Raw genomic sequence first — 27,091 nt, forward strand, 5'->3', positions numbered from 1 at the left:
TGAAGAGAACCTCCTGAATCTGATATGAAACACCTATAGCTAGCGTCATACTTGATAAAAGACTAAGTGCTTTCCCACTAAGATTGAGAGCAAGGATGTTGTCTCTCAGACTTAACTTTCTCAACTTTGTACCAGAAACTATAGCTAGTATATTAAGTCAAGAAAAAGAAATCAAAGGCAGACAGACTAGGAAGGAAGAAATAAAACTATCTCTATTCTTAGATAATGTGATTGTCTACGTAGAAAACTCCAAAGAATGTATACAACAGCTTCTAGGACTAACAAGTGAGTTCAGCAAGGTCTTAGGATACAAGGTCAATATATGGAAGTCAATTGTGTTTATAAATACTAGCAATGAATAATTAGATTAATTAGAAATTTTAATTTGAAGGTTTAAAAATACCATTTATAATTCATTTGATATATATTATATAAAAATGAAATTATATGGAAATGAAATACTTAGATATAAATCTAGTAAAATATGTGCAGAATCTATAGGTTCAAAACTACAAAACACTGATAAGTCAAAGAAGCTTAAATAAATGGAGAGATGGAAGGCTCGATATTATGAAGCTACCAATTCTCTGTGATTTGATGTATAGATTCATTATAATCCCAGTCAAAATCCCAGCAAACTCTTTTTGTAGAGCTCTAGAAACTGATTATAAATTTTATATTGAGATGCAAGCATATTATAATAGTCAAAAGAATTATGAAAAAGAATAAAGTTGTAAGTCTCATTACTACCTAATTTCAAGATTTACTGGGAAGCTAAAGTGTGGTATTAGATTAGTGGAACAGGGTAGAGAGCCCATACAAGACCAGTCAACTGATCTTTTTTTCACAAAAGTGCAAAGACAATTCAGTGGAGAAAAGACAGTCTTTTCAATGAAGAGTCTTGGAACAATTGGGTTCATATGCAAGAAAATAAACCTCCACAGATATCTCACAGCTAATACAAAAATTACCTTAAAGTGGATTGCAGACCAAAATATAAAATGAAAAACTATAAAACTTCTAGGAGAAAATCTGTGTGTCCTTGGATTTGTCAAAGAATACAGTACCAAAAGCATAATCCATAGAGGCAAAAATTGGCCAGTTGGACTTCGTCAAAACTCAAATCTTTTGCCTTGCAAAAGATACCATTAAGAAAATTAAAGATAAGCCACTGATCAGGAAAAAATATTTGCAAATCTTATATCTAATTTATCTACTATCCAGAATAAATAAAGAACTCTCAAAATTCAACAAGAGCACAAACAACAAATTTAAAAATAGGCAAAATATCTGAACAGATATTTCATCAAAGAAGATATACAGATGGCAAACAAACATTTAAGAAGATGTTCAACATTAGTTACTAGAAAAATGCAAATTAAAATTACAATTGAGATAGCACTATATACTATTAGACTGGCTAAAATGAAAATGAAAAAGCAGATACAGGTGATGGTGAGAATGTGGAACATCTAGAATTCTCATTTATTGCTGGTGGGAATGCAAAATGGTACAGCCACCTTGAAAAAGTTTGGCAGTTTCTTATAAAACTAAGCATTCACTTATCATATGACCCAGATATCTAACTCCTATGTATTTACCCAAGTGAATTAAAAAGAAAAACTTATGTTCACACAAAAATCCGTGAATGTTTATAAGTTTTTTTTTCATAAAAAGAGTTTTTTTCCCCAAACTGAAAACATCCCAAATGCCCTTCACCAGGTGAATGGATAAACTAATTGTGGTACATTGATGCAAAGGAATAAAACTCAGCATTAAAAAAGAATACACTATTGATATAAGCAATAACTTGAAGAACTCTTAAAGACGTTGTGCTGAGTGAAAGAAGCCAGAACCAGGAGTCTACATATTATATGATTCCATTTATATGATAGTGTGGAAAAGGCAAAACTATAGGGATGGAAGATAGAACAGATATTTTTATGGTTTGGGATGGGGGAGGGATTAAGACAACATAAAGGAATTTCGGGGATGATGGAACTGTTCTGTGTGGTACTCTGGTGGTGGATACACAATTCTATGTTTGCCAAAACCCATAGAATTGTATACAATAGAGCTATTTTTATTGTACACAAATTTTTAAAAAAATCAACCAGGAACCAAAGATTGAATGCAGACTGTGACAAAAAGATCTCACTGTATTAGAAATGGATGACATAACCACACTGTAGGAGGTGAAGGAAAAAATCATATGTCAAGTGGATACTATAATGCTAAAGTAAAATTAAAAGGTATTTTACACAGCACTGTACTCTAGTTGATAAACTTCCTTACCAGGATGTGCGTTAGCAGTTCTGAACTACTTAACATATGTATAATTTTTTGTGTGTACATATACAAGGGTACTTCAGAAAGTTCATGGAAATATAGAATTAAAAGATAATGTGAATCTTTCCATGAACTTTTTGAAGACCCCTTGTATATTTTACATGTATACTAGGGTTGAGCAAATAAGTAAATATATTGTAGATAATGAGCTACATTTTTCACTCTTAGAGATAGAATCAAAACGAGAGTGCTAGAACAAGCCCGTGGTGTTGGATTGAAGTCTGAAGTATCCATATGAATCAGTGTGAATACATGCTTTTAAAAAATATGTGCAGATTTGATAGATAAAAAATAAGTATGGCTATGTGTGTATACATAGGTTAGTGTACATTTAATATTTCCTTGCTCTGTCCACTGAGAAGACACAGAAGCAATGACACCACAGTAGCAATGAGCAACCTGGTACCTAGATTTTGGTTTCTAAATACCATTCTCCAATAAAAGGGACCAGGACCTTGGAGAAGTGGTTTGTTTCAATATTGAGTCAGTGAAAATACGAGATGACCCTGAAGCACTTTTTGGCATCAGAAAGGAGGGAAATGCATTGAAAAAGAAGGAAGAAATAAAAAAGCTCATTTGCCATTTGTATGTACTGAAGGACTGAGGAACTTCTATATTTTTCTTTGACTTGGGTCCTTTGATATCCGTTACTAGAGAACACATAAGAATGCAAAGCATTGCAGGCTCCATCTGCATTATAAGAGAATATTGCTATGAGATAAAGTAGTTTGTACCTTTTTTTCCTCTAAATTATTTCATGTGAAAATTTGCCTTTTAATATTAAACACATTTAAAATATTCAAAAAGAAAAAAGGATGGGGCATGCCAAAAGGACACGGGGGCCAACCTGAAAGATCTTCCAATGGCCAAGACTGGAATAATGAGCAACAAAATAAACAACAATTGTGTTGGATTACAGCCCAAAGAAAAAAATCCATGAGCCCATACTGATATGAATAAATGATTAAGTAAATAAATGGGAGGAAAAGAACTCTTCCTTATAGAAGCATTACAAATAATAAATGTAGAAGGAATGAGGGAAATAGAAAATCACCACTGGAATACCACAGTAATGATTGCTGCAGACAAACCACTGATGAATGCTAAAATTAGTGGGCAAAACCTTAAGAAAAAAATAAAATATTTACCCCAAAATATGTCCCTCACATATCTATTAATTATAAAGGGAAAAATAGTAACTTCACAATGGAGAAACCTGGCAGACACCCTTAATTAAGTGATCAAGGTTAACATCACCAGCAATGCCTTGGGTTGAATGTCCCCCCAAATTTAATCCATACCGTAACTGTTGACGGTGGGAAGTCCTATTATGGTAATTGAAAGGTAGGGCCTTAAGAGGTGATTAGATTGTAGGACAATGCCTAGTGAATGGATTAAAAATGGTGGCCAGGGACGTGGTTCTGAGGGCTTTAAAAGTGGAATGAATGAGGAGGTTAGTGTCTCTCTGCTACACCATAATCACCAAGTGAGACCCCTGGATCACTGTTCCCACCACCAAGACCCTCACTATATGTATTCCCTGGACTTTGGACTTGACAGCCTCCAAAACTATAAGAACTAAATTTTGTATTCTTTATAAAATACTTAGTTCTGTGTATTTTGCTATATGCAACAGAAATGGACTAATATAAGCCATCAGATACTGTGTACCCCCAATACAATGCACTGAGAAGGGCACATTGCCTCAGTGGGAGTGAGCCTGAAAATCCATAAGCAACCTAATTTCAAGGAAACATAAGGCAAACCCATATTGAGGAGCATTCTTCAAAATACCTGACCAGGCCTCTTCAAAAATGCCAAGGTCATGCTAGACAAGGAAAGACTGAAGAGCTATCACAGACCAGAGGAATCTAAGGAAATGTGATATCTCCATGCAGCATGTGGTCCTGGATTGGATCCCCAACTACAATAAGTGTGTTAGTGGAACAATCGGGGAAATTGAGTTGTCTGTAGCTTAGTTAATAGGGTTGTGTTAATGTTACTGTCTTAGTTTTGATCATCGTGGTATGGCTATGTAAGAGGTTAACATCAGGAGAAGCTGAGTGTTGGGTATATGGAAACTATTCTATTTTTGCAGCTCTTCTATACATCTAGAATTATTTCAATATAAATAGTCTTTTTTAAAAAGCTAAATGACATTAAAAGAGGGAAAAATAAGTGTTCTTTGGTGAGAAAGCTGGAAATGATGGGTGTAGATGAAGGAACATCGAGAGCAGAAAGGGACTTGTGTATCTCTGAACCATACTTTCAATTTAGAGCTGCTTAACGGAAGCGCAGAGAGCTAAGGGGACACGATGCTGGTAGCCGTCGGGGCAGAACTAGTGCCTCGGTTTCCTGACTTGTATCGTGCCACTTTTTCCATCCCAGCCCCTGTCTCTCTGCTCCAGGGGTGGATTTTCCTGTAACTGTTCTGATAATGCTGTTTCTGCTTTGCATGTTTCTAAAGTAGGTTTCATAGTTCTGGTTAGACATCTTGTCGAGTCAGATATCACCTGTGTTCTCTGTTGTGGGTGTCTGTTCTCATCATTTCTACCCTCCAGGTGATGGCTTACATATTTGTCTTATTCTCTTTAGCAGAAATTGGAGATCAGCAAAAGGCCTCCCTCTGGAACTTCCACTACCTCCAAGAGCACCTCTCCAACCCTTACACCCTCCCCTTCACCAAAGGGGCACGCGGCCGAGTCCTCAGTGTCCTCCTCCTCCTCCCATCGGCAGTCCAAGAGCAGCGGAGGCTCCAGCAGCGGCACCATCACGGACGAGGGTGAGTCTCCCAGGGTCCCTCTCACTGCGGTGACCTGGCAGCAGAGCCACGAGGTGCCTGTAATTGCTGTAGCTATCCTAGGTCAGGGTTTTTAAAATTTTAAATGAATAAAAGTGCCCCTCCCCTTCCCTGATTCTACCTTGTATTTATGTCTTCACTGTGCTAAAGGTATGTTGGGTTCCCTCAAAGAGCTTTTGAATGTAGGTGAGTTTTGTTTATATGCACAAACATAAGAGGGTACTTCAAAAAGTTCATGGAAAGATTCATATTATCTTTTAATTCTGTTTTTCCCTGAACTTTTCGAAATACCCTTGTATATCCACAGAAATGCTTCTCCAACACCAAGTCATTTATTTTCCCTGAATCTGGTACAATCTGGATTCTTTCAGTTGCAAGTGAGGGAATCTCCACTCAAATGGGTTAAGGAAGAAAAACCACCAGTAATTCATTGGTTCATATTTGTATGATGGAAGTGTCTAGGGTGCGAGTTTCAGGCATGTCTGGATCCAGGTGCTTTGGGAGTGTTTCCATATCTCAGACAGGCTCTCTCCAAATGATGGCAAGCAGCTTTGGGCTTACTTCATCTTTCAACTAATTTTGCAAACCCAGCAGAAAGAGTGCTGCTTTCTCAGTAGGTCAGCAAAATCCCAGGGTTAAAAGCCATCGGCCAGGTTTGGCTCTATTTATAACAACTTGGCCTGTCCTTAACCATCCTTGACTATCTCTGTGTCCATGAGGTGGAACGTGTTGATTGGCCAGGCCCAGGTCAGGTAGCCACCCTTAGAGCTGGCATTGGGATCTGCCCTACCAACATTGTCAGATTAGAAGTGGGAGAGAAGGGTCTCCTGAAAGGAAAATTGAAGTGCTGTTTCCAGAAGGAGGAGGAGGTTGGATACTGGGCAAACAAAAGCAGTAGGTGTCCACTGCAACCAGAAGGACTGTGGCACCTGCCTGTTGAATTACAAGCCCCTCCCGTGGGGATGATGAGGGAAGGAAGATGGAGTGGATGCAGGCCAGGGCTGAAGGCTTTGCAGTGTGGCCCCAGGAGAGAGAAAGGAAGATGAAGAAAAGAAACTCATCCTTTAAAACTGCCCTCTGGTGGCTCCTGGGGAGGGAGAGGGGGCCCAGGCAGGTGCACATTGAGAAGTATGAATCAGAGAGGAGGAAAATCCTACTGTGTGTGGTGCTCACAAACACGTTTGCAGACAGCTCTCCACAGCCGCCGTGAGGAAGGTGCTGGGCAGGTTCTGCCAAGCTGGTGATAAGTTGGAATCCACTGCATGGCCTCTGGTCTGCATTAGGGTGAGAAATGCATGCTGCTGTTGGCATCCTCTTTATTTGGGGGCTGCTTTTAATTTTTTGTGATATCCAATGCAATCATTTATAAAGGCTTCAGAGATTCACTAGCAACCTCATCCTCCCCAGCCATGTTTTCTATGTGGAATCTTAAGTTCCCCACTCATAAATTCTCCTACTTCAGAGGTTTTCAGGAATCTAAACCCCTAGAGGTTTAGTTAAGTATTTGTACCCCATTTTTTCCCATGATGGTTGAGACTCGATATTTGTACGCACTGTCCATGCCCACTCTCTGTCCCTCTCATTCATTATTAAAAATGTTTGGAAAGCCCTAACTGGGATGAAAAAGGAAGAGGACTAACAGTGGTTTCTTTTTAGATTAATTTCTCTGGTTTATAAAGCCTGGTTTTCCCTTCTGGAGTTCCTGGGTCCTGAGCAGCAAGACCTTTGTCCTGTGGGCATAAGACAACACGGGCTGTAATCCATCCCCAGACGGCTCTTCTCTCTGATACTCTTCTGGCACATGTGTGACCGCAGTCGAGGACTGCATGCAGGCCTTTGCCCTGCCCCATGTTCCCACCTGCATCCCCCTCTCTGGCCTCCTCCTGCTGGAAGCAGAGAAACCTGTGGTGACATCACCAGCTCAGCCTTACATCCATTCCAGGAAGGCTCTTGGGGCAGTCACTAGGTGCCGTAACCTGTGCTGGGTGTTAGGATGACTCACAGTGAGGCTGGAAGGCAGACACATTTAACATAAAAACATTAGGCTGCTGTAACACAAGGTGGCATCAAACCTGTGTTACCAGCAAAGTGCAGTGTGCCACAGAAGGCTCCACCAAAGAGTGGGCGTTTGGGCTGCACACGAAGGCTCGGGAGAGACAGGGCAGTGGCCTGCCAGAGCGGGCTGTGAAATTTACCAGAGATGCATGAACCGGTTGTAAACACAGCCATTATTAAAAGCTAAATTACATGAACTTATAATTAAATAAACCATATAAATATAGAGGTATATTGTACTTAAAACAAAATATGCTGTGTACTGATTTTTTAGTACACTTGGCTATTATCTGTGCTCTTGAGGTTGTTTACCTCTCTTGTGTCTGTTCTGTATGGTTAGAGTACTGTATAATGATGTGCTACCACTCTACCTCTCTTCCCAAGTCCACTTTCAAGGTCATTACTGTTGGTCAGTTGAAATTGGCCACGATGGGGTGTTTATGCCATGGAAATCAGCAAACACCACCAATCAGAGCTTGATTTATTGCTTTGTAGATTGTCTACAGTAATCTAGACAGTGATGGAGAAGAATGTTAATAATGAAGATTAAACTTAAAAGCATGTCATGTCTGCAGCTGTTATATTGTGAATAGCACAAAAAACTGAAAAAATATTCTTCTAGTATTTGAAAACCAAATCTGATTCAGCCAGGTTGCTCACACGAAGGTCCAACATATATCTTTGTTATTTCATTTGATCTTACTTGTTTGGGTAAACAAAACTTATCAACCAACACTTGCATTGTAACTATACTACTTGGCTATGGGTACAAGAGCAGGGCAAAAATCAATGAAAGCATTTGGTGAGGATCAATTGGCTATATGGAATTTACAATAAAGAGTATTGTATATTTGACCATTATTTGTAAATTGTATACTATGCATCCTTTATATCAGTAAAATCTGCAGTCAACTTATGCACCTGTACACATATACATACATATCCTCCAAGAGAGCCAGTTGTTAAACATCACCAGCATACCACTGGTCACAGATACTGCATGTGGAGGGAACAGCAGGAACAAAGGTTTGGTGTCATGAAAGTACGGTGGATTATGTGTGGATTGGGATTTAATTAATCTCATGCACCCTAGCTCAGTAGCCTCTTTTCTGTGAAGCTCTCCCTAGGCCCTTGCGCTGGGTCAGCTTTCCTCTGTCCCCACATGCCCTTGTTTGTGCCCTTCACCATAGCACTCATCATCAGTGAGAGAAGTGGCAGAGCTAAGGTGCTTAGCACAGGACTGGTAGCTAGACCACCAGGCCTGAATCCTTGTGCTGCCATGGACTAGCAGCATTACTTCACCCAAGATATAGTACCCCCCTTTCTGTGACTCACTTCCTCATCTGTCAGTGGGGACAGTAATAGGGTCTACCTCATGGGGTTATTGTAAGTAGCAAACGGGTCATCCATGTACAGAGTGCTTGATGCATTAGCTTGAGCACTGTGCATTAGCTGTTACACACATCATTATATCTCCCCAGCCACACTGAGCTGCTTCATGACAGGGATCTCTCCATTGCAGCATTCTCAGCATGCAGTAGGTACACTGGCAATCATTTGTGGGATGGATGGGTGGGTGGGTGGGTGAGTGAATGAATAAGTGAATAAAAAGGAACCCAGGCTTCCTAATCTCTTCTTTGAACTGCATCCACTGTCTTGGGACCTTTGCATCTGCTGTTCCTTCCACCTGGGTGCTGCCTAGTGCTCTTCCCCTAGATATTGGTATAGTTTCCACCTTCATTTACTGCTCAAAAGTCACCTTAGAGAGAGGCCTTCCATGCCTGCCCTCTGTAAAACAGCATTTGTAAAACAGGGGACACCCTGTCATCTACCCTCACCTTGCTTTCTTCTTGCTGCTATTGGCCTGTCCGCCACTCATTGTCTGTTTTGGTACCTGTTGAATCCCCAGTGCCCTATTGAATGTGTAAATGAATACTTCTTCAGGCCCCCCAGAGGCTGGTCTTGTCTCCTTTCTTTAGCTTCCAAGCTCTGATCCCCAAAATCTTGCCCTGGTCTGTGGCCGCTCTGCCTCTGCTGTTCACTCAGAGGCATTCTTCCTTTGTGAAGGCCACACCTCTGCACTCTTGAGCCAAACCTCCACTCTGGTCTGAAGCCCACCCACCTGCTCTCTTCAGTTCCTTCTCAAACTAGCTGCGGACTTGCTGGCGTTGGCATTTATGGCAGATTTTGCATTTACGGCAGACTTTGTATTTACCGTGCAGTCTTGCACAGAAGGAGGCAGGGTTTCAGTCCCAGCAGCTGGAACTCGAAGAACTTGATGGTTGCAGTCCTGAGAGAGTCAGCCCTGGATGTGATGCTCCCATCTTTGCAGCCTGATTCGGGGCTTCAGGAGACACCAAGGGCCTGCCCCAAGGGAAAGGGAGTGGCTGCAGATAGCTCCGAACACACCTCCAGCCTCATCGCAGGAGTGCAGCTTACATCTGCTTTCCGTGTTGGAGTTTCTTGTAGAATTTCATTTGAAATCAGATTAACACTACTTTATGAAGTTTTAAAACCTCTCTTTTGATACATTTTACCAAATTCTAAAATGTGTTTTCTATATCTTTCCCTCTTGAAGATGAACTGACTGGAATCCTTAAGAAATTATCACTTGAGAAATATCAGCCCATTTTTGAGGAACAAGAGGTAAGGATGTTCTTTTTGAATGTCAATTTAAATCTTATAAAAAAAAATTTGCCTGAGTATGCAAGTTTTTATTCTGCAAACCTAGATTGATCTTTTTCCTTGAGACAGCTAAGGAAATAGAATTTGTGTTCAGCACATTTAGTTCGGTTAATTACACTGAAATCCTAGGGACCTTATGGCTTGCTTTGTTATAATAGAAATTTATAATTTTCAGTACTGCTTTCTGTAGAAAAATTTGTCCTGAAGACATTTTTGTTGCATGGGATTGACTGGCAGGCTTATAGATTTAAGTGGGCCAAAAGCAAATCCTAAGGAATCTTTAAGTGTTTGGATATAGGGTCTGTGATAATCTGAGAGAGTTCCTATTGCTTAAAAGCATTCAGAATCAGATTTTTAAGAAAATTACTATCCTGTAGTCTGGCAGTTGCTCAAAATGTTAAAGATAGAGTTACCACGTGACCTAGCAATTCTGTTCCTAGGTATATCCCCAAGAGAAATGAAGATATATACATCCACACAAAAACTTGTACACAAATGTTCATAGCAGCATTACGCATAATAGCCAAAAAGTAGAAACAACCCAAATGTCCATCAACTCTATACAAGGGAATATTATTCAACTATATAAAGAGTGAAATACTGATACATACTACAACATAGGTGAATCTTGAAAACATGATACTAAGTGAGAGAAACTAGTTACAAAAGGCCACATATAGTATGACTCCATTTATATGTAATGCCCAGCCTAGGCACATCTATAGGGATAGAAAGTGGATTAGTGGTTGCAGGGAATTGGGGAGGGGAGAATGGGTTCAGGGTTTCTTGCAGGGATGATGAAACTGTTCTAAAATTGAGTGTGGTAATGGTTGCACAAGTCTGTGAATACACTAAAAATCATTGAATTATATACTTTAAATGGGGAATCGTATGGTAGGTGAATTATATCTCAAGCTGTTTAAAAAAATGGTTTTAGCCAAATAAAACTCCTGTGCAGGCTCACCAGTCGCCAGAGTTTAATGACTGGTTTAAAATATTCTGGTGACCAGCTTAGTACACGAAAGCTGACATAATTATAGTAGAATGGCGAGAATCACTCATCCCTAACAATCTTGAGATACAATTGCGGAGTGTGTGTTTTAGTTCAAGAAACAAACAGTGGCTCTCTTCCTCACTTGCTTTTCTGCTGCATCAAGTCTGTCATTCCTGCCTCTGTGGCATTTTAAACTTCAACAGTGAGTTTTCTCATCTCTAAGAACTCTTTCCTGATTGCTGGTGACTGCCTGCTTTTGTTGTCTATGTTCTGTGTTCTCCTGGAGTGTAGGGAGAACACACATCAGAGCATACTTCTGCTGTTCGAGCTATCTTTATCTCTGTTTCATGAGGCAACACTTGTTCTAATTTCTTGGCTTTGTCCCTTCTTGAGCTGGCAGGTCTGGGAGTTCACCTGTCACTCATCATTCCGAGGTGGTTGCGACTGGCCAGTGTAAAGAACGGAGGCGTGTTCCAGCTGAGATAGAAAGCTTTCAGAAGTTCAAAAGGAAGCAGGGAAGTCAGACCAGGCAGATTTGCTGTAGTGTTAACTCACCCACCTGGAAGTCTCTGGGGTCGGGGAGGGAGCTGGGTTTTTCTGTGTGTTGAGGTAGCCTGAGGATACCTGAGACAGTAGCCCCATTTCTGCCTGATACATGTTAGGTGCCTCCCCTTATTAGGAGCCAAGCTCAGCTGTCTCCTCCTTTTACATAGTTCCCTTTGGGCAACATATAAGCTGGTTAGCACTGTGGGGGATTTGCCCTCTATATGGACCCACAACCCAGTGTTCCCCTTGGAGGCTTTAGTAGGACTGAGGTTTTAACCCTACTGATTGCCCCCCACACTTGCCTGTAGATTTGGTCCTCACAGGTATGGGGTACTTATTAGTCCTATCGCGGATTGAATTATGTCTCCCCAAAACTCACTGAAGCTTGAATTGTGTCCCCCAAGTTTTATGTATTAGAAACTTAGCCTCCACTGTGACTGTTAAGAGAGTGGGAAATCCTGTTATGGTAATTGAAAGGTGGAGGCATGAAGAGGTGATTGGATTGTAGGACCATGCAGTGGTGAATGGATTAAAGATGGTGGTCAGGGGTGTGGTTCTGAGGGCTTTAAAAGAAGAGAAGAGTCTGTCTTTCTCTCTCTCTGCTCTCTCTGCTTCCACCATCTTGCAATGTGAGACCCCTGGGTCATTGTCACCACCACCAGATGGACTTTGGACTCCCAGCCTCAGAAACTGTAAGAAATAAATTTCTTCTTTATGAATTACCCAGTCTCAGGTATTTTGTTATAGCAACACAACACGGACTAATACAAGTCCTTTGCAGAAACTTCTCTAAGTATCTAGCATGTGGATAGCACTTTTCCCTTGTTTCCAGCACTGGTAAAAATTTCTCTCTGTTATTATACAAGTTTAGTCATCAGTAAGAATTTGGAAGAGGAATGAACTTAATACAGGTTCTTCCCATATTGAAACTGAAGGCAGACTAATAATTTTCCTGTATTAGGATAAATTTTATTTGGCTGAATGTATTGAAAAAAAATATTGGTGTCTTAAACAAAATAGAAGGTTATTTCTCCCACAGAAAGTTTGGAGGTGAGTCATCTAGGCTCCTTCTAGCTCTCTGTTCCACCATCACTAGGGTATGTGGCTGCCATCCTCAAAGCCCAGTGTGAGTATTAGAGCTCCAGTGATCACATCCACATTCCAGGCAGCAGGATGGGGCACGTAAGATTGGATTCTGCCTGGATGTGGTGGCCTGTTCTCTGTCCCCCTGTGTCTGAGGTCATTGTTGTCCCACATACAGGGTCATGGGTGTTCTTGATTCATCCATCTCACTTTCAACCATCCCTCCACTCTGCCTTACAGAGACAGAGATCAACACGTTTCTTCTTGAGCAGAGCTTCTGATTTCCTATCCATGGCCCAGGAAGGGATGACAGAGCTGTTAGGATTTCACCTGTAGAAACCAAGTTTTTTTTTTTTTTTTTTTAATTGTACATATTTATGGGGCACAATGTTATATTTCAGTACATGTATACATTGTGTAATGATCAAAACAGGGTAATTAGCATATTTGTCATTTTAAACATTTGTCATTTATTTGTGATAACATTTTAAGACCTCTCCCAGCTATTTGAAATATAGAGTACAATAGTGTTAACTCTAATCATCCTACTGTGTGATTGACCCCCACCACTTACTCTTCTTATCTGACTGTGGCTTTGTACCTGTCAACACATCTGTCACCATCGTTCTGTCACTCCTCCTCCCTTCCCTTCCCATCCTCTGGTAACCACCATTCTACTCTCTGCTTCTATGAGAACAGTTTTTTAGATTCCCTGTGTGAATGAGATCATGCAGCGGATGGCACATGGATAGCACTTTCCCCTGGTTTCCAGCACTGGAGCGCATGTGTCTTTCTGTTCCTGGCTTATTTTGCTTAAGATAATGTTGCTCATACAGTTTTGAGATGCCCTTAATCTGGGACCCTCTCTGCCGCTGTTCTCTGTGGCCCTTCTTTGTCACTTTTGCTTATTTGCTCATTCCGTCTTTCCACAGTCTGCACCTCTCTTGTCCTCTGTGGGGGAATGAGGTGAGTACGACTATATACCCACATTTTGCTGTGCAGTATGCAATATTGTTAAAGGTTCAGTAACACTGGAATTATCTTTTCATTAGCAGGATTGGATAGTTACCATTCTAGCCACCCGGATTACTGTCTCAAAGGCTTTCCTTATTTGTTTTATTTTACTTTCCCAAATGCATCTATTAGGAAAATCCAAGGTTTAGAGCTGAGGAGAGTTTGTTTTTAATGATCTTGTCAACCAAACTTTAAATGTAAAGTCACTCATTGGATGTAGTAAATCATAATTAATTCACTACTTATAAGCACTCATAGTTCATAATCATGATATTCTGTGGTGGTGGGGAAAAGGGGCACGGCATTTGGCAGATGGTGGCGAATCCCCCTTCTGTGTCACAGGTGGATATGGAAGCGTTCCTCACACTGACCGACGGAGACTTGAAGGAGCTAGGCATTAAGACAGATGGGTCCAGGCAGCAGATCCTGGCAGCCATTTCTGAACTGAATGCAGGCAAGGTACTGGTCTCACTCTCTTTTTCTTTTCTTGTTTCATACGGCCGAGAGCTTCGCTAGGGTTGTAGGACCTTCATGGTGGTCTAACTTCATTTCCTCTGGCATACCTGACAGAGGCCAGCCCCTTGCACACTTCTCAAAGCCATCGGCTCACTACCTCCCATTATTGTCTGTATCCTTTTCAGACCTCTCTCCTCATAAAGTTCTTCCTCCTCAGATTCAGCTAAAATATTCCCTCAGGTAATTTCAATCCACAGAGGCAGGGGTTGCCCTCAGGAGCACTGTGGAAGCAGAGCCCTTGCTTGGTTCAGATGGGCCCTGGGGTTGGGGGACCCCAGCTCCTCCACTCACTGAGTTGCCCAGGGCAAGGCACACACTTCCCTGAGCTCACTGTCCTCATCTGTCGGGTGGGGGTGATGGGGTTGTTGCAAGGACTGAAATGCTTAGCAGAGCACCTGGCACATAGAGAGCTGTCAGTTTTTATTGGCATCCCACCTTTTTGTCTAATGTTAAATTTCTGTCTCATCAGCTTTAAAGCTAAAGATTAGCAATGCCCCACCCAAAAGCACACCCCCCAAAAAAAAGCATACACAAGAAAGGCAAATCATCACTCACTCTGCAGCATTAGTTGTGGTTGCTAGTGGGCTATTCAGACACCTTTGCCTTATGCTTTTTTTGCTATTATGGGAGGGGTTTTCCTGTTTCCCGTCCCAGCAATGATGTGTAATACTTGCTTAGCTGTTGCTTTTTTCACACGTGACCCCAGATGCTATGTGGATGTCGAGCATTCAGAATCACTCTGTGCCCAGCATTGTGCTCTGAGCACGTCACATACTATAATCATTCTTTTAATCCTTACAGAAGCTGCTGAGGTCAGTTCCAGCTTATAGATGAGGACACTAAGGCACAGAGAGATTAAGGAATTTGCCCTAGGTCACACAGCCAGTAGGTGGCAGAGCCAGGCTTGAACCGCTGTTTGTATCCTGACCGCATGCTGTACCACCTCAGTGTAGCTAACTGATGGCACGCATAAACCAGAGGCCATAGTGCTGTGAGAGCTCCTGCCGTAGTGTGGGGGCTGGGAAGACATTTCCGAGGCGAGGTGGTAGCAGGGGCTGAGATCTGAAGGAAAAGTGGGAACCGCCGGGTGAAGGGATAGAAGAAAAGTGCAGAGTGGACAGTGGGAAGCACATGTGCAAAGGCCCTGTGGTGAGAAGATGAGCAGTGCATTTCAGGAACTAAAGGAGTGGCCAGTGCACAGAGCAAGAGCCATGGTATGAGGGGAGGCCAGTGGTGACAGATGAAGGCTCCCAGGCTGTCAGGGGTGACCCAGTCAAGTAAGGGCAAGGGCCTGGCGAGGGGCTGGGTGAGTGGTGGTGGGGGCTGTGGTGGGAGTTAGAGGACCCTTCCTCCCCCTGGCCTCCAGGGGCCAGATGTGTGAGCCCAGGAGAAGGTAAAGATGGGGAAAGCCAAAATTCGGCCAGTTAGGGAAGGAGAAGGACAGAAAAGGGTCTGTAGGGGCAATGAGAGGACAGGCCAGGAGCTGGGTACCACTAGAGCCTGGCTTGGTAGGTGACAACTGCTAATGCTTCCGGATCCTCCTTCATCACAAAAACAAGGCAGGTTGGGCTGGTTTGCAAACCTTAGGAAACTTAACTGGGGTCATCAGAGTGGACGATGTGACACCTTGAGGACGTGTTTCTTTTCTTTTTTTTTTTTTTTTTTAAAGTTGACCGGTAAGGGGATCTCAGCCCTTGGCTTGGTGTTGTCAGCACCATGCACAGCCAGTGAGCGAACGGGCCATCCCTATATAGGATCCGAACCTGTGGCCTTGGTGTTATCAGTACCACACTCTCCCGAGTGAGCCACGGGCCGGCCCGAGGACATGTTTCTTAAAGTTTATACAGACTGGGACCTTTTCTTTAGTTTTCTCTCCAATTCATTGCCCCTCTGCTCCTTGTTTCTGTTAACAGTCTACATCCTATACTAAATGGGCCACGTCAAGAGAAGCAGAAGAGATGGCTGTTGGTGGCTTTCCTTGGGGGCCTCAGCTGACCAGCTCCCAACCAGTAGACCTGAGTGCCTCTGGTGTGCCAGGCCAAGGGCACCACTTAATCTTACCCATGTCCTTCATGTAGGCAGCATCCCCTGGCACAGTCAGGCAATTGCACACAACGGTAGATTGGAAGGAGCCAATCTGAGCCACCTCTCAAGGATAAGTAGTACCAGATAAAGTCCTCTGGAAGTGAGGACCATGTATCTTAGTGTGTCATAGAGAAAAGGCATGATTGGGAGAAGTTTCATATTACAAAAACAAATTTATCTTCTGCTGTGCCACTCTAAGTTACTGTTACAACTTTGTACTCCTTCTCAGAATGAGCAAAGAACTCCTCAGGCCAAATGTGGCTTCCAAGAGATGCCCTGCTTTAGATGCCCTGGGCCTTGGCTGTTCTGGACCAGAGCTGCCTGACCCTGACTTCAGGGGCCCCTGCCTCTTTATTTGCTACAGAGCATGGGCTTTTCCTTCTAACGTTCATACTTCTTTTGCAACCCAAGCTCAGCCAAGGGGGTACCCAGAGTGGCTTGAATGCTCTGTACACATTTGAGAACCCAGACCAGGACGCATCCGAGGGGTGAGGCCCATCTCTCCTCGCCTGCCATTGTCTTTCTATCTGTGGTCCACAACACGCTGCTGATTGTACAATCAATTTAATGGGTCACGAGCAGCATTTTATTTTATTTGGGGTGTGAGGGGGCTGCTGGCCTGTACAGGGATCCAAACCCTTGACGTTGCCGTACTCTACCAAGTAAGCAACTGGCCAGCCCTCAAGTAGCATTTTCAAAAATCAAAAGAGTAGAAAATATCAACATGCTTTGCAGGTAGGAAGAGTAAAAATCTTCAGTTATATAGATTTACACGAAATAGCATTGTGATATAAAATACATTTCTTATACAATCAATAAAAGTTTGAGCATTACAGCCTAAAAATTTTTTGAGTATTAACAAAAACCTAGCTCATTATAATGTAATAATATCAGCAAATATCATCAGGCATAATAATATCAGCAAAGAATTGTGGACTCTTAGTCTGCAAGCCACGTAACTTCCCGGTGAACTCAGCCCTGTATTTCAGTTGTAGTATGTGCTTGAGTCTGCTTATTAGTTTGTTAGTTTCAAATGAACTATGTATTAGAAGGTTAACCAGAAGGGATGATCTAAATTTCACCCATAGTTGGTCCTCAGCCATTGTTTCTTCCCATTCCCTTTTTTTTTGTGATTCTCAAAGCAGTGCATATTCATTTTACTAAATTTGCACAGTACCAAAGTGGTGAAAATAATTTTTTTAGGAAATCACAATCCAGTCACCCAGAGTCCGATGCTGTTCACTACTGGGCAGATTACTCTGCAGTGTTTTGCACCAAATGTTTTTTTTTTAACATGGGTAAGATAAATTTGGATCTATAATTTTACATACTGCTTTCTTTGTTTAGCATGAAATATATGCAGCTACCCATGCTATTAAGATGTCCTTACCGGCCGGTTAGCTAACCTGGTAGCTTGTGGTGTTGATAACACCAAGGTCAGGGGTTAGGATCCCTGTTCCGGCCAGCCGCCAAACAAAAAAACAAAAAAATAAGTCTTTTTACTATAATAAATTTGCATAGATGTACTAAAATTAATTTTTTTTTTTTTTTTTTAACGATGACCGGTAAGGGGATCTTAACCTTTGGCTTGGTGTTGTCAGCACCACGCTCAGCCAGTGAGCAAACCGGCCATCCCAATATAGGATCCGAACCCACGGCCTTGGTGTTATCAGCACCGCACTCTCCCAAGTGAGCCATGGGCCGGCCCTCTAAAATTAATTTTTTAAAAAATTTCCACTTATTGGATATATAGATATCCAAACTTGGTATAAATAGTGCTGTAGTGGACAACTTTGTATATAAGGCTTTCTAATTATCTCCTCAGAATAGATCTCTAAAAATGGAATTACAGAGTCAAAGAGTCAGGATCAAGGCACATGTACCTCTGAATTACTTTCCAGAAAGAGCTCGTAAATACTCCCACCAGCTGTGGGTGTATGAGATTTTCAGTTTCACTGCAGCCTTGCCAGTATTGAATATTATCAGTTTGTTTTTTAATCTTTATTGATTTGATTGGCTGAAAAATGTACTTTTTAAATTTGCATTTCTTTAAATACTAGATAGGGTGAATCTTTTTTCTACATTTAACAGCCATTTTTTTCCTTTTGGGAATTATCAGGCAGGTCCTTTGAAACACGGAGTATTTTAAAGGGCAATTATCATTATCATCTTCAATCAGTTGTGGGTGCAGGAAACGATTATGATTTTAATCATCTCCAGCTCCCTCCTAAGGTTAAGAGGCAGCCAGTGCTGGAACCCTGTCTCGCCCTGACCTCATTTCTCAGGCATTTAAGGCTAAGGTGGTATTTAATAATAAGATGATTTGTCACCCTTCTGTTGACTTTCTAGCCCTCCGCAGCTTGCACAGTGCCAACCCATTCATTATCTCAGGTTGAGCTTTATTGCAGCCCCCCGCAGGTAACCTTGTCCCCATTTTCCAGATATGGAAACGCAGCAGAATGGGGGCGTCCCTGGTGCCACCACAGCTCAGGGGTACAGGAGGGATTCCAGGTCCTCTGACCCTGCATCCCAGGTTCTGTCTCATCCTGCAGACTTAGATTTGTGTAAATGGATTCCTGATGGCATCTTTCCAGCTTATTTTAAATTACTTGGAAGGACTGGCATGAGGGAGAATCTTACTGTCTTCTCGGCTGTCTAGGAAGCCTCACCAGCCCAAAAGGTCCCTGCTTGGGGGTCTGGAGAGGGGCCCCTCTAGGTTGTATGGAGTCCCTGAAATGAAAGAAAAGAACTTTTGAAGTCTGGGCTCATTTAGTGGGCTTTTCTTTTTGCACTTAGCAGAGAACAATCTGCCAGAAATTACATTTTTTAATTTGCTTTACATTTTGACCACATTTATTTGTTAATTTAAAAAATATATGTTTGACCCACACTGCTGCGCTCTGAGGACAGGGCCTGTCTGCCCTCCTGTTGCCCACACAGGTCCTGATGTCAGCAGCAATCTTTTGAGGTACTATTATTATCCCTATTGTGTAGATGAGGAAACCAAGGCCCAGAGAGATTGAGGATTTTGCTCAAGGTCACACAGCTAGTAAATGGGAGAGATGGGATTTGAACCCAGGCTTTTGATTCCAGCCTCTGCTATTAACCCCTGTGTGTTGCTGCATCTAGCCAGGTGTTCAGTAAGAGGTTCTCTGGGCTTAGAAAAACATCCACAGGCACCTTCTCTTCCCATCTCAAGGGAGTGTAAGTGTGTAACGGGGCAGGGAGCATGTTGCAGGGATGGGGTGAGAAGTGAATCCCTGTGAAGAGGAATCTGACATCTTTTGTGCAAAGGCAGTTCAAACTCCCACCTTGCAGCAGAAAGAAATTCAGCTCCCATTGAATTCTTTGCAAATATGAGAACTGGAAAGAGGGTCCAGGCTGAGCAAGCCAGGACAAGCTGGTCCTGCCCTCTGGGGGTTGGACTCCTGCATCTTAGGGCCTCTCCAGCACCGACAGGCTGTGGTTTTGGGTGCTGGGAGAGATTCTGACTCAGTATGTTTTTATTAAACTCAGTACTCTTTCAATTAGTAATTTATTTTCCCCAAGATGCCCATGGGTTTTAAAAGTATGAGTTGAGCATTAACAACACTGTGTCAATTAAATTAATGGTTAAAAGATTTAACAAGACTTTCTGTGTCTGTTTTCAATTTCCTCCACAGGGACGCGAGAGACAAATTTTACAGGAAACCATTCACAACTTCCACTCTTCCTTTGAGAGCAGCGCCAGCAACACCAGGGCCCCTGGCAACAGCCCCCGTACGTGATCCTCCTCCCTGAGCCCTGACACCACCTTCACATAGCTAGGGCCCCAGCCCCTGCTCCCTGAAACACACCATGCTCTGTCACCCTGCTGTGCATCTGTCTCCTTGTTCCCTCTGTCTGGAACACCCTTCTTCCTGGCCTTGCTGCATTCATGGGTAGTGCTTGTTGCTGTAACAAACTCCAACACATGGAGACTGACTCCCACTTAACAGTCCAGTCAGAGTGTGTCTGGTTGGCAGGTGGTCTCACACAGTGACTCAGGGACCCTGCTCCTTTCTTCTTGTGCTCCACTGTCCCCAGGAGCCTCAAAGTCTTTGGTCTGGCTGGTGGAGAAAGCTCAGCCATTTCTGAGCTGCCTCGCCCTTACTTGACATGCATCACTCCTGCTCACAGTCCACTGGCCACTGGAAGTCACATGGCCCTGCCTGGATGCAAAGGAGGCTGGGAACTGTAGTCCCTGTTCAGATCGTGGCTTCCCAGCAACAACCTGAAACTTAGCTAGGGCAGCACATGTTTAGGTGGAAGGTTATCCCTCCCTGCCATGTCCCTTAAAATTTCTAACTTGTCTCTCATAGTCCAAGTCACCTATCAGATGAAGCCTTTCCTTACTCCCTTACACAGAGCAAATCCTTCCAGCCACTGGGGTACCTCAGTGCTTTGTATATAACTCTGCTGTAGCACCGCACTGCACCTGCTGCATGCCACATACAGCAGGCTCTTACAGTGTGTATGTTGAGTGCATTCTTTATTGCAAAGACAGCCTTTTATACCAAAAAAAAAAAAAAAAAAAAAAGGAGGCCCACTGTGCAGATCCCTCCTTCTGTCTGCCTTTCAGTTTCCTTATCTGCAGGATGGAGGTTTGGACAAGATGATGCTCTAATCCTCCATGCTGCTCACCCCATATCACTGTAGGGCTTTCTGCACTGCACATGGGAGCAGAAGACTAATGTATCACCTTGTGAAAGGACTTGGTGCTCAAATTTCCTAGGCAAAGAAGTAGAGAATTTGGAATTTCTTCTAGGCACTGTTAACACTATGTTCTTCAAAAGCGAATTGGTCTGTGCAGTTTTCTACCATGTCATATTTTATTAGAGGGGCTCTGACTTTTAAAATCCAAGTGGAAGCATTTTCCAGTGAGGCCAGTGCTTACTTCATTTCTATTATATACTGGGTGCTGAGTGTGCAGAGAGACCCATTAGAGCTGGTCTCTACCCTTCAGTATCTCGACAGGCAAGAGAAAACGTACACAGACAGTCCCATCATTGAGAGGCAGCATGGTAGCGTGGAAAGAGCCTGTGCTCTGGACTCAGGTTTAAGGTTCAGATCCAACTCTGCAACTGGCCAGCAGTGTGGCCAGGGACAGGTTCCTTAGCCTCTCTAATTGGAGCTTGGAACCACTGTGCCATAAAGTGCTTGGTCTGCAGGAAGTACGCAGTAGATGATAGCCTTCACAGAATTCTGATCGTTGCTGAGAGCTGGGCTGCATGTTGGTCTTGCTGGGAGGTGCCGTCTCTCATCTGTCCCTCCCCCAACGCTGGCTTTAGAGGCTGTCATTACCGCATTGCCCAGAGCCTCAGAGTTCCTGCTCTGCCTGGTGGTCCAGTGGGTGCTGTTCTCTCTTCATCCTCTCGTCCTCCTGCCCGCAGAAGCCACCTTTCCACATGACTGAAGATGAAACATTTCCTGCTAGCCACTACTGACAGGCATCTTTATAGAGGTTCCTTGTGTCCTGTCCTCCTTTAAGGAGACATCCTCATTGAGCACCTACTGTGTGCAGCAGCTTTCCCTCATCCTCCTCACCTCCTGGAGGTGGCATGGTTCAGCCTTATCTGCACATTGGGGAACCTGATACTCAGGAGGTGGGAAGCTGCTTGCCAGTTACACAGCCCTGGGGGGTAGAGCTAGGCTGAGAATGAGACCTGGTGGGCTTCCAAGCCTGTACCTTTTCCACTAACTCCTGTGGGCTCCCACAGCCAGAAGCACTAGTGATTCTCGCTATGTTAACTTACTGATGTCTTCAAGGGTTATCGATAAACCTGGAGTTGTTTGCCCATGAGATACATGCCTCTGGTGTTAGTTACATGCTTTGGGGTCTTGTGCTTACTTTTCTCTGTTGTCTTGTTTTTTTCATAACCTACATATTGGTATCGCTTCCACTCAGGTGAGTTTGATTCAACTCACAGTACACAGGAGCTGTGCTGGGAGTCTGCTTGCCACAAAGGAAAACCTCCATGATCTCACCTGATGACCCCAGACAGACCAGGCAGGGCTTGTCATTCCCATTTTGCAGACAGGAAAACAGAGGCCCCGGAAAATGCCTCTCTTGTCTTTTTCATTGGACTCAAGTGGTTCCGAGGCTTCTTCTCCAGGCAGTTAGTGTACTGGTTGGTGAGAGGTCCCTGGCACCCTTTCTGGGCCTTGATCACCCCCACCCTGGGGATCCTTCTTACCCCATCTGTGTCCCCACCTGCCTCCAGGAGGCTGTTCCCCCCACAAGAAGTGCCTCCCTTGCTCGAAGACTTTCACCAGCAGTTCCCAAAATGTGCTCTTGGGACACTATTTCCACAGGATGTTAATAGGTTTTTCATAAAGAAAGTGGATTGTGTGTGTGAAAGTGGACTGAGGTTTCATGATCCAGTAGGTTTGGCAGACACTGGGTTAAAGACACACTACGTGATCGTCTTTGCTGCAGGTCTTCTCAGAACCTTCAGTGTGCCAGTGTGTACTGAGCCTCTTCAACAGGGGCCACATAGCTTGTAGCGTTTCCCACACATGCCTGATCACAGAACCATTCCCTGAGATACTCCTGCAAGACTGGTGTTCCTTGGATGCCACGGAAACTCTGCTTTAACTGGGGCATTGAGAGCCATGAAGCTTCACAGCCCAGGGAGTGGGGCAGAAAGACGCTGTGGGGCCTCAGCTGTGTCAGGGTCCTTGGCAGTGGCCTCTGTCCCCCCACCAGCTCTCTACAGAGGTGGTCTGCTTGGCAGCAGGACATTAGGGTGAGTGACTCCCCTGACTTTGAGATGGCTGGGCCCTGCTCAGAGGCCTATCCCTCCTAGAGGTCTCCTGCAGGGTGAAGGACATTGTTTCCCAGCATCTATGCAGGGTCCTGCTGGCCCGTGCTGGGTATCCAGGCTCCCGCTGGCCAGGCAAAGGCTCCTGCGTCTACCCTTGGCCAGCCCTACACTTGTGCTCTGGATCTGCAGATGAAAAAGACTTATGTCTTCCCTCAAGGGAACCTCAGTATTATAGAGGAGACAAGCACAGGAGTACTCAGTGTGGTGCCCTGTGAGGAGTCTTGTGACAAAGGTGTGCCAGGTACACGGCACAGGGAAAGTCTCTATTGACAGCTCAAGCTCAGCCTGGGCAGCCCCCAGAGGAGCTGGATCTTACAGGGCGAGTCTGAGTACAGAGCTGGTAGGTGGGAAAGAGAAAGGGCACCCCAGACTGGGGACAGCATGTGTAAAGGCAGTATAGAACATCTGTGCATTATACATCTTCCAGGACAGATGAATAGGTTAGATACTTGTTTTTCTGATTTTGGGTCCTTTTCTTTGAAATACATAGAAGCAAACTATTATTCTGGAAAGAGCACTGACCCTAGAGTCAGACCTAGCAGTGGGTTTTGGCTCAACCACTTCCCACTGGGTAATATCGGGCATGTTTCTTTATGTCCTTGAGCCTCAGTTTCCCTTTTGATTACAAGGGGATAGCGATCCCCTAGGTGCTGAGGATCAGATGAAGGCGAGAAAGCTCTTTTCACATCAGAGCTGTGCAGATGTGAGAAATCTCAAATACGACTGCACATTTTAAATCCTCTCTCTTTCCCTCCTCTCTTCTTTTCTCTTCTCTCACACCTGCCCTGACATAGCCATGGCTGGGTGGGTGAGGCCAGAAGAAGCCGCCTCCAGCAAGAGGTAGTAGCAGCTGGGATTGGCTCTGCTGGCATCAGAGCCCTGAGGAATCGAGTGCTGGGCTGCGGACCGCCGCCCTCCAGCTGTGCCTGACTTTGGGTGTTTGTGTCTTTGGGATTCCCAGCAAGGTGGGCAAAAAGGAAGAAGACCGTCTGGCCAAGTCGTAGGAGCTGAGCCAGCAGGCAGAGAGCGGGCAGAAACCCCTCTTGTTCTGTCTGAAGACATTGTTACACAGGGCAAGCCTGAGGCTGGGTGACTGTGGACATCTGCATTCCCCTGTACGTCCAAGTAAATGCTTCCTGAAGGGCCTGGGACCCTGCCTGAGATGCGTCTGCAGCCCAGAGTGACATCAGCAGGAGGGTGTTGTATTGCACCATCCGTGGCTGCCCTTGCCCATTTCAAGCAACTTAGTCATGTCTTATTAGCCAGTAGGTCTTGTTCAACATGTAAAGGGACCTGATATTTTCCCTAATAAAGTTGATAACCAAATTCTGCAGGACTGGCCAAGAAGAAATCTGAGCAGTGAATCTCCTCCCTGGGTGAGGGGGGTGTTGAGTCACCTTTCCTTGGGAGTTTCCCACTTGTCAAATATTTGAGGGCTTGCTGGGCTCCCTGCCAGCCTCATGGGCTCTGCTCCTCCTTAACATGAAGCCTAAAAGTAAACTTAGACCCTGCCTTAATTTTAGCCCCTTGGCTGAGAAGCTAGGCCCAAGTAGACAGTGGGTCACTCGTGGTCGGGGATGACAGGAAATAAACACACAGAATCAGGGGTAGTGAGATAGAGACAAAGCCCAGTGCACTTGTTTTCAGCTTCCCTCCCTGCTGCCCAGGGGCGTGAAGCCAGGGCTCACGTCAGTGTAAGGTCCCCCCCAGGTTCCCAATTCCTGTTGGAGCCTTCTGTCCAGGACTGATAGACACAGGACATGGCCATCCTCTTCGGGGAGACCTTGTTCCCACCCTGCAGTGGCTGGGGTAGGGTTTGTTCTCACCGGGGCCATTATATCCATTGGTAAGAAAACAGGACACCATTTGATTTCCAACCTACAGAGTGGCTTTCCATCTTTCTTGCTATCAAACACTTCTTTTTATTATCATTTTATTGTTATTTCATGCAGGGACTTAGTTCTTTGAAAGATTTTTGTTTGCCAAACTGCATGTATTAATGTTGAATTTGGCTCGTCCCTTTCTTTATGCCCTTCGAAGGCATGAAATGCTGCTCAGGTTTCTTCCCGGGATGGCTGTGATGGAGCAAGCCCCGTGCCAGGCCGGGTGTGTCTCAGTCACTTGCCTCACCTTCACAGTGACCTGTGAGACAGCCTTGGCGTTCCCTTTCTGTGGGCATTAGCCCATTTTACCAAGGTCACACTGCTAACAAGGGACAGTTGGGTTTGAATGCAGATCTCACCCCAAAGTCCACACACTCTTCAGGATGGCTGCAGCCTGTCAGCACAGAAACATGAATTGGAATGGGCCCAGCCAACAGCAAAACAAATAAATAAAATCTTGTTATTTAGTCTGTGCAGCTTGTTTGCTGTTTGGGGGGAGGGGAACTTCTGAAATGCTACAAATCGCTTGGAGACTCTGTTTAAGAGGTCTCACAAGTCGGGGCCTGCCTCACTCCCACCTCCCTGGTCTCCACCTTGATGTGCTCAGCCGTAGGGGCATTAGCAAGCAGAAGGTGCTGCAGGCCTGTTTTAGTCCCTTTTTGTGCTGCTGTAACAGAATACCTGAAAGTGGGTAATTTATAAAGAACAGAGGCTCTGTTTTGTTTTTTAATTAGCGTATTCATTCTTACAAATCGTGATATTTCTTTATGCCCTTTGCCCGACCTATCACTTCCCAAACCTCCCCCCAACGCCCCCGCCATCTCTAGTATCCTTAAGTTTATTCTCTCCTGAAAGTTCAATGTAAACAAAAGAAAAGAGGTTTATTTGGCTCACGATTCTGGGACAGCTGCACCGTGGGCCTCAGGCTTCTACTCACGGTGGAAGGCGGCAGGCAGCCAACAGGTACAAGCAGATCACATGGTGAGAGGAAGCAAGAGAGAGGGGAGGTGCCAGGGTCTTTTAAACAACCAGCTTTCACGGGAGCTAACAGCAAGAACTCACTACCCCCACCCCCAGGGAGAGCATTAATCCATTCATGAAGGATCCACTCCCATGACTCAAACAGCTCCCAACACTGTCATATTGGGGATCAGATTTCCACATGAGTTTTAGGGGGACAATAACATCCAAATTCTATCAGGGCCCTAGTCCAGAATAGGTGGGTGTGGGGCCAGCCCTCCATGAGGAAGAACATTCCAGTGATGAGAGCTGCCTGGAAGGGGGGCATCCCCCAGGTGGGCACAAGGGGCTGGGCAAGCCTATGCCAGGGTAGCTGGAGAGGAGAATTCAGATTTGGGGTGTGGATTGGACCAGGGAAGTGGTTTCCAAATACCAGGACCAGGTGGAGGGAGTATGAGAAAAAACAAGCACGATGCAATGAGTTTGCCTGACGCTGGATGTATTCATTTTACAGGGTTCACCTTGATTCTAATGCCAGTCCCTCCTACTTTGGGAGAGGCAGGTGCAATGATGGTAGTGGCTTTAGTTTTACTAATATGTGAAATCCAGAAATCTGAGAAACACTGGTTCTAGGTCACTTTTGAGATCCCTTCCAACCCCGTGATTCTATGAAAAGCTATAAAAAGAAAGGGGGGTGGTTCCTTAATAAGGTGAACATAGAACGAACATATAACCAGGCAAATCCACTCCTAGGTATATGCCCCAAAGAACTGAAAATAGGTATTCAAACAAAAACTTCTACGAACTATTCATAGCAGCACTATTTACAATAGGCAAAAGGTGGAAACAGTCCAAATGCCTGTCAAGTGATGAACGGATAAACAAAATGTATATCCACACAATACAATATTATTCAGCCATAGTATGAAGTTCTGACACATGCTACAACCTGGATGAACCTTGAAAACCTTATGCTAAGTAAAAGAAATCAGACACAACAGGCTACAAATTATATGGTTCTATTATCCAAAACAGGCAAATCCATAGAGAAAGCAGATGAGTGTTTGCCAGGGGCTGGGAGTTGAGAGAATGGAGAATGACTGCTTAATGGGTAGGGGTCTTCCTTTTGGGGGTGATGAAAAAGTTCCGGAATTAGATCGTGGTGATAGTTGTACAACATTGTGAATGTACTTAATGCTACTGAATTGTAGACTTTAAAATGGTTGAGATGGTAAATTTTATGTGACGTATATGTTGCCGTAATAAAGAAGGGGAG

The 27,091-nt window shown here is 44.1% G+C and overlaps 1 protein-coding gene across 4 annotated transcripts in view; it reads left to right on the forward strand.

The window, feature by feature from the left end:
* ANKS6 (ankyrin repeat and sterile alpha motif domain containing 6) overlaps positions 1–24,582 on the forward strand; it is a 57,494-nt gene extending 32,912 nt beyond the window's left edge. Inside the window, exons 12-16 of one of the 4 annotated variants that reach the window (XM_063082344.1) lie at positions 4,945–5,131; positions 9,783–9,850; positions 13,869–13,985; positions 19,790–19,886; positions 23,767–24,582. In XM_063082344.1, coding sequence (XP_062938414.1) covers positions 4,945–5,131; positions 9,783–9,850; positions 13,869–13,985; positions 19,790–19,886; positions 23,767–23,816 — 519 coding nt within the window. In that variant the 3' untranslated portion in view covers positions 23,817–24,582. Of the gene's footprint in view, positions 1–4,944; positions 5,132–9,782; positions 9,851–13,444; positions 13,479–13,868; positions 13,986–19,789; positions 19,887–23,766 lie in introns of those variants that run through there. The other 3 variants (XM_063082345.1, XM_063082346.1, XM_063082347.1) reach the window with 3 other exon arrangements.
* Positions 24,583–27,091: the final 2,509 nt, after the last annotated feature.

The sequence above is a fragment of the Cynocephalus volans genome, chromosome 17 (assembly GCF_027409185.1).
Source record: "Cynocephalus volans isolate mCynVol1 chromosome 17, mCynVol1.pri, whole genome shotgun sequence".
Taxonomy (NCBI): Eukaryota; Metazoa; Chordata; class Mammalia; order Dermoptera; family Cynocephalidae; genus Cynocephalus; species Cynocephalus volans.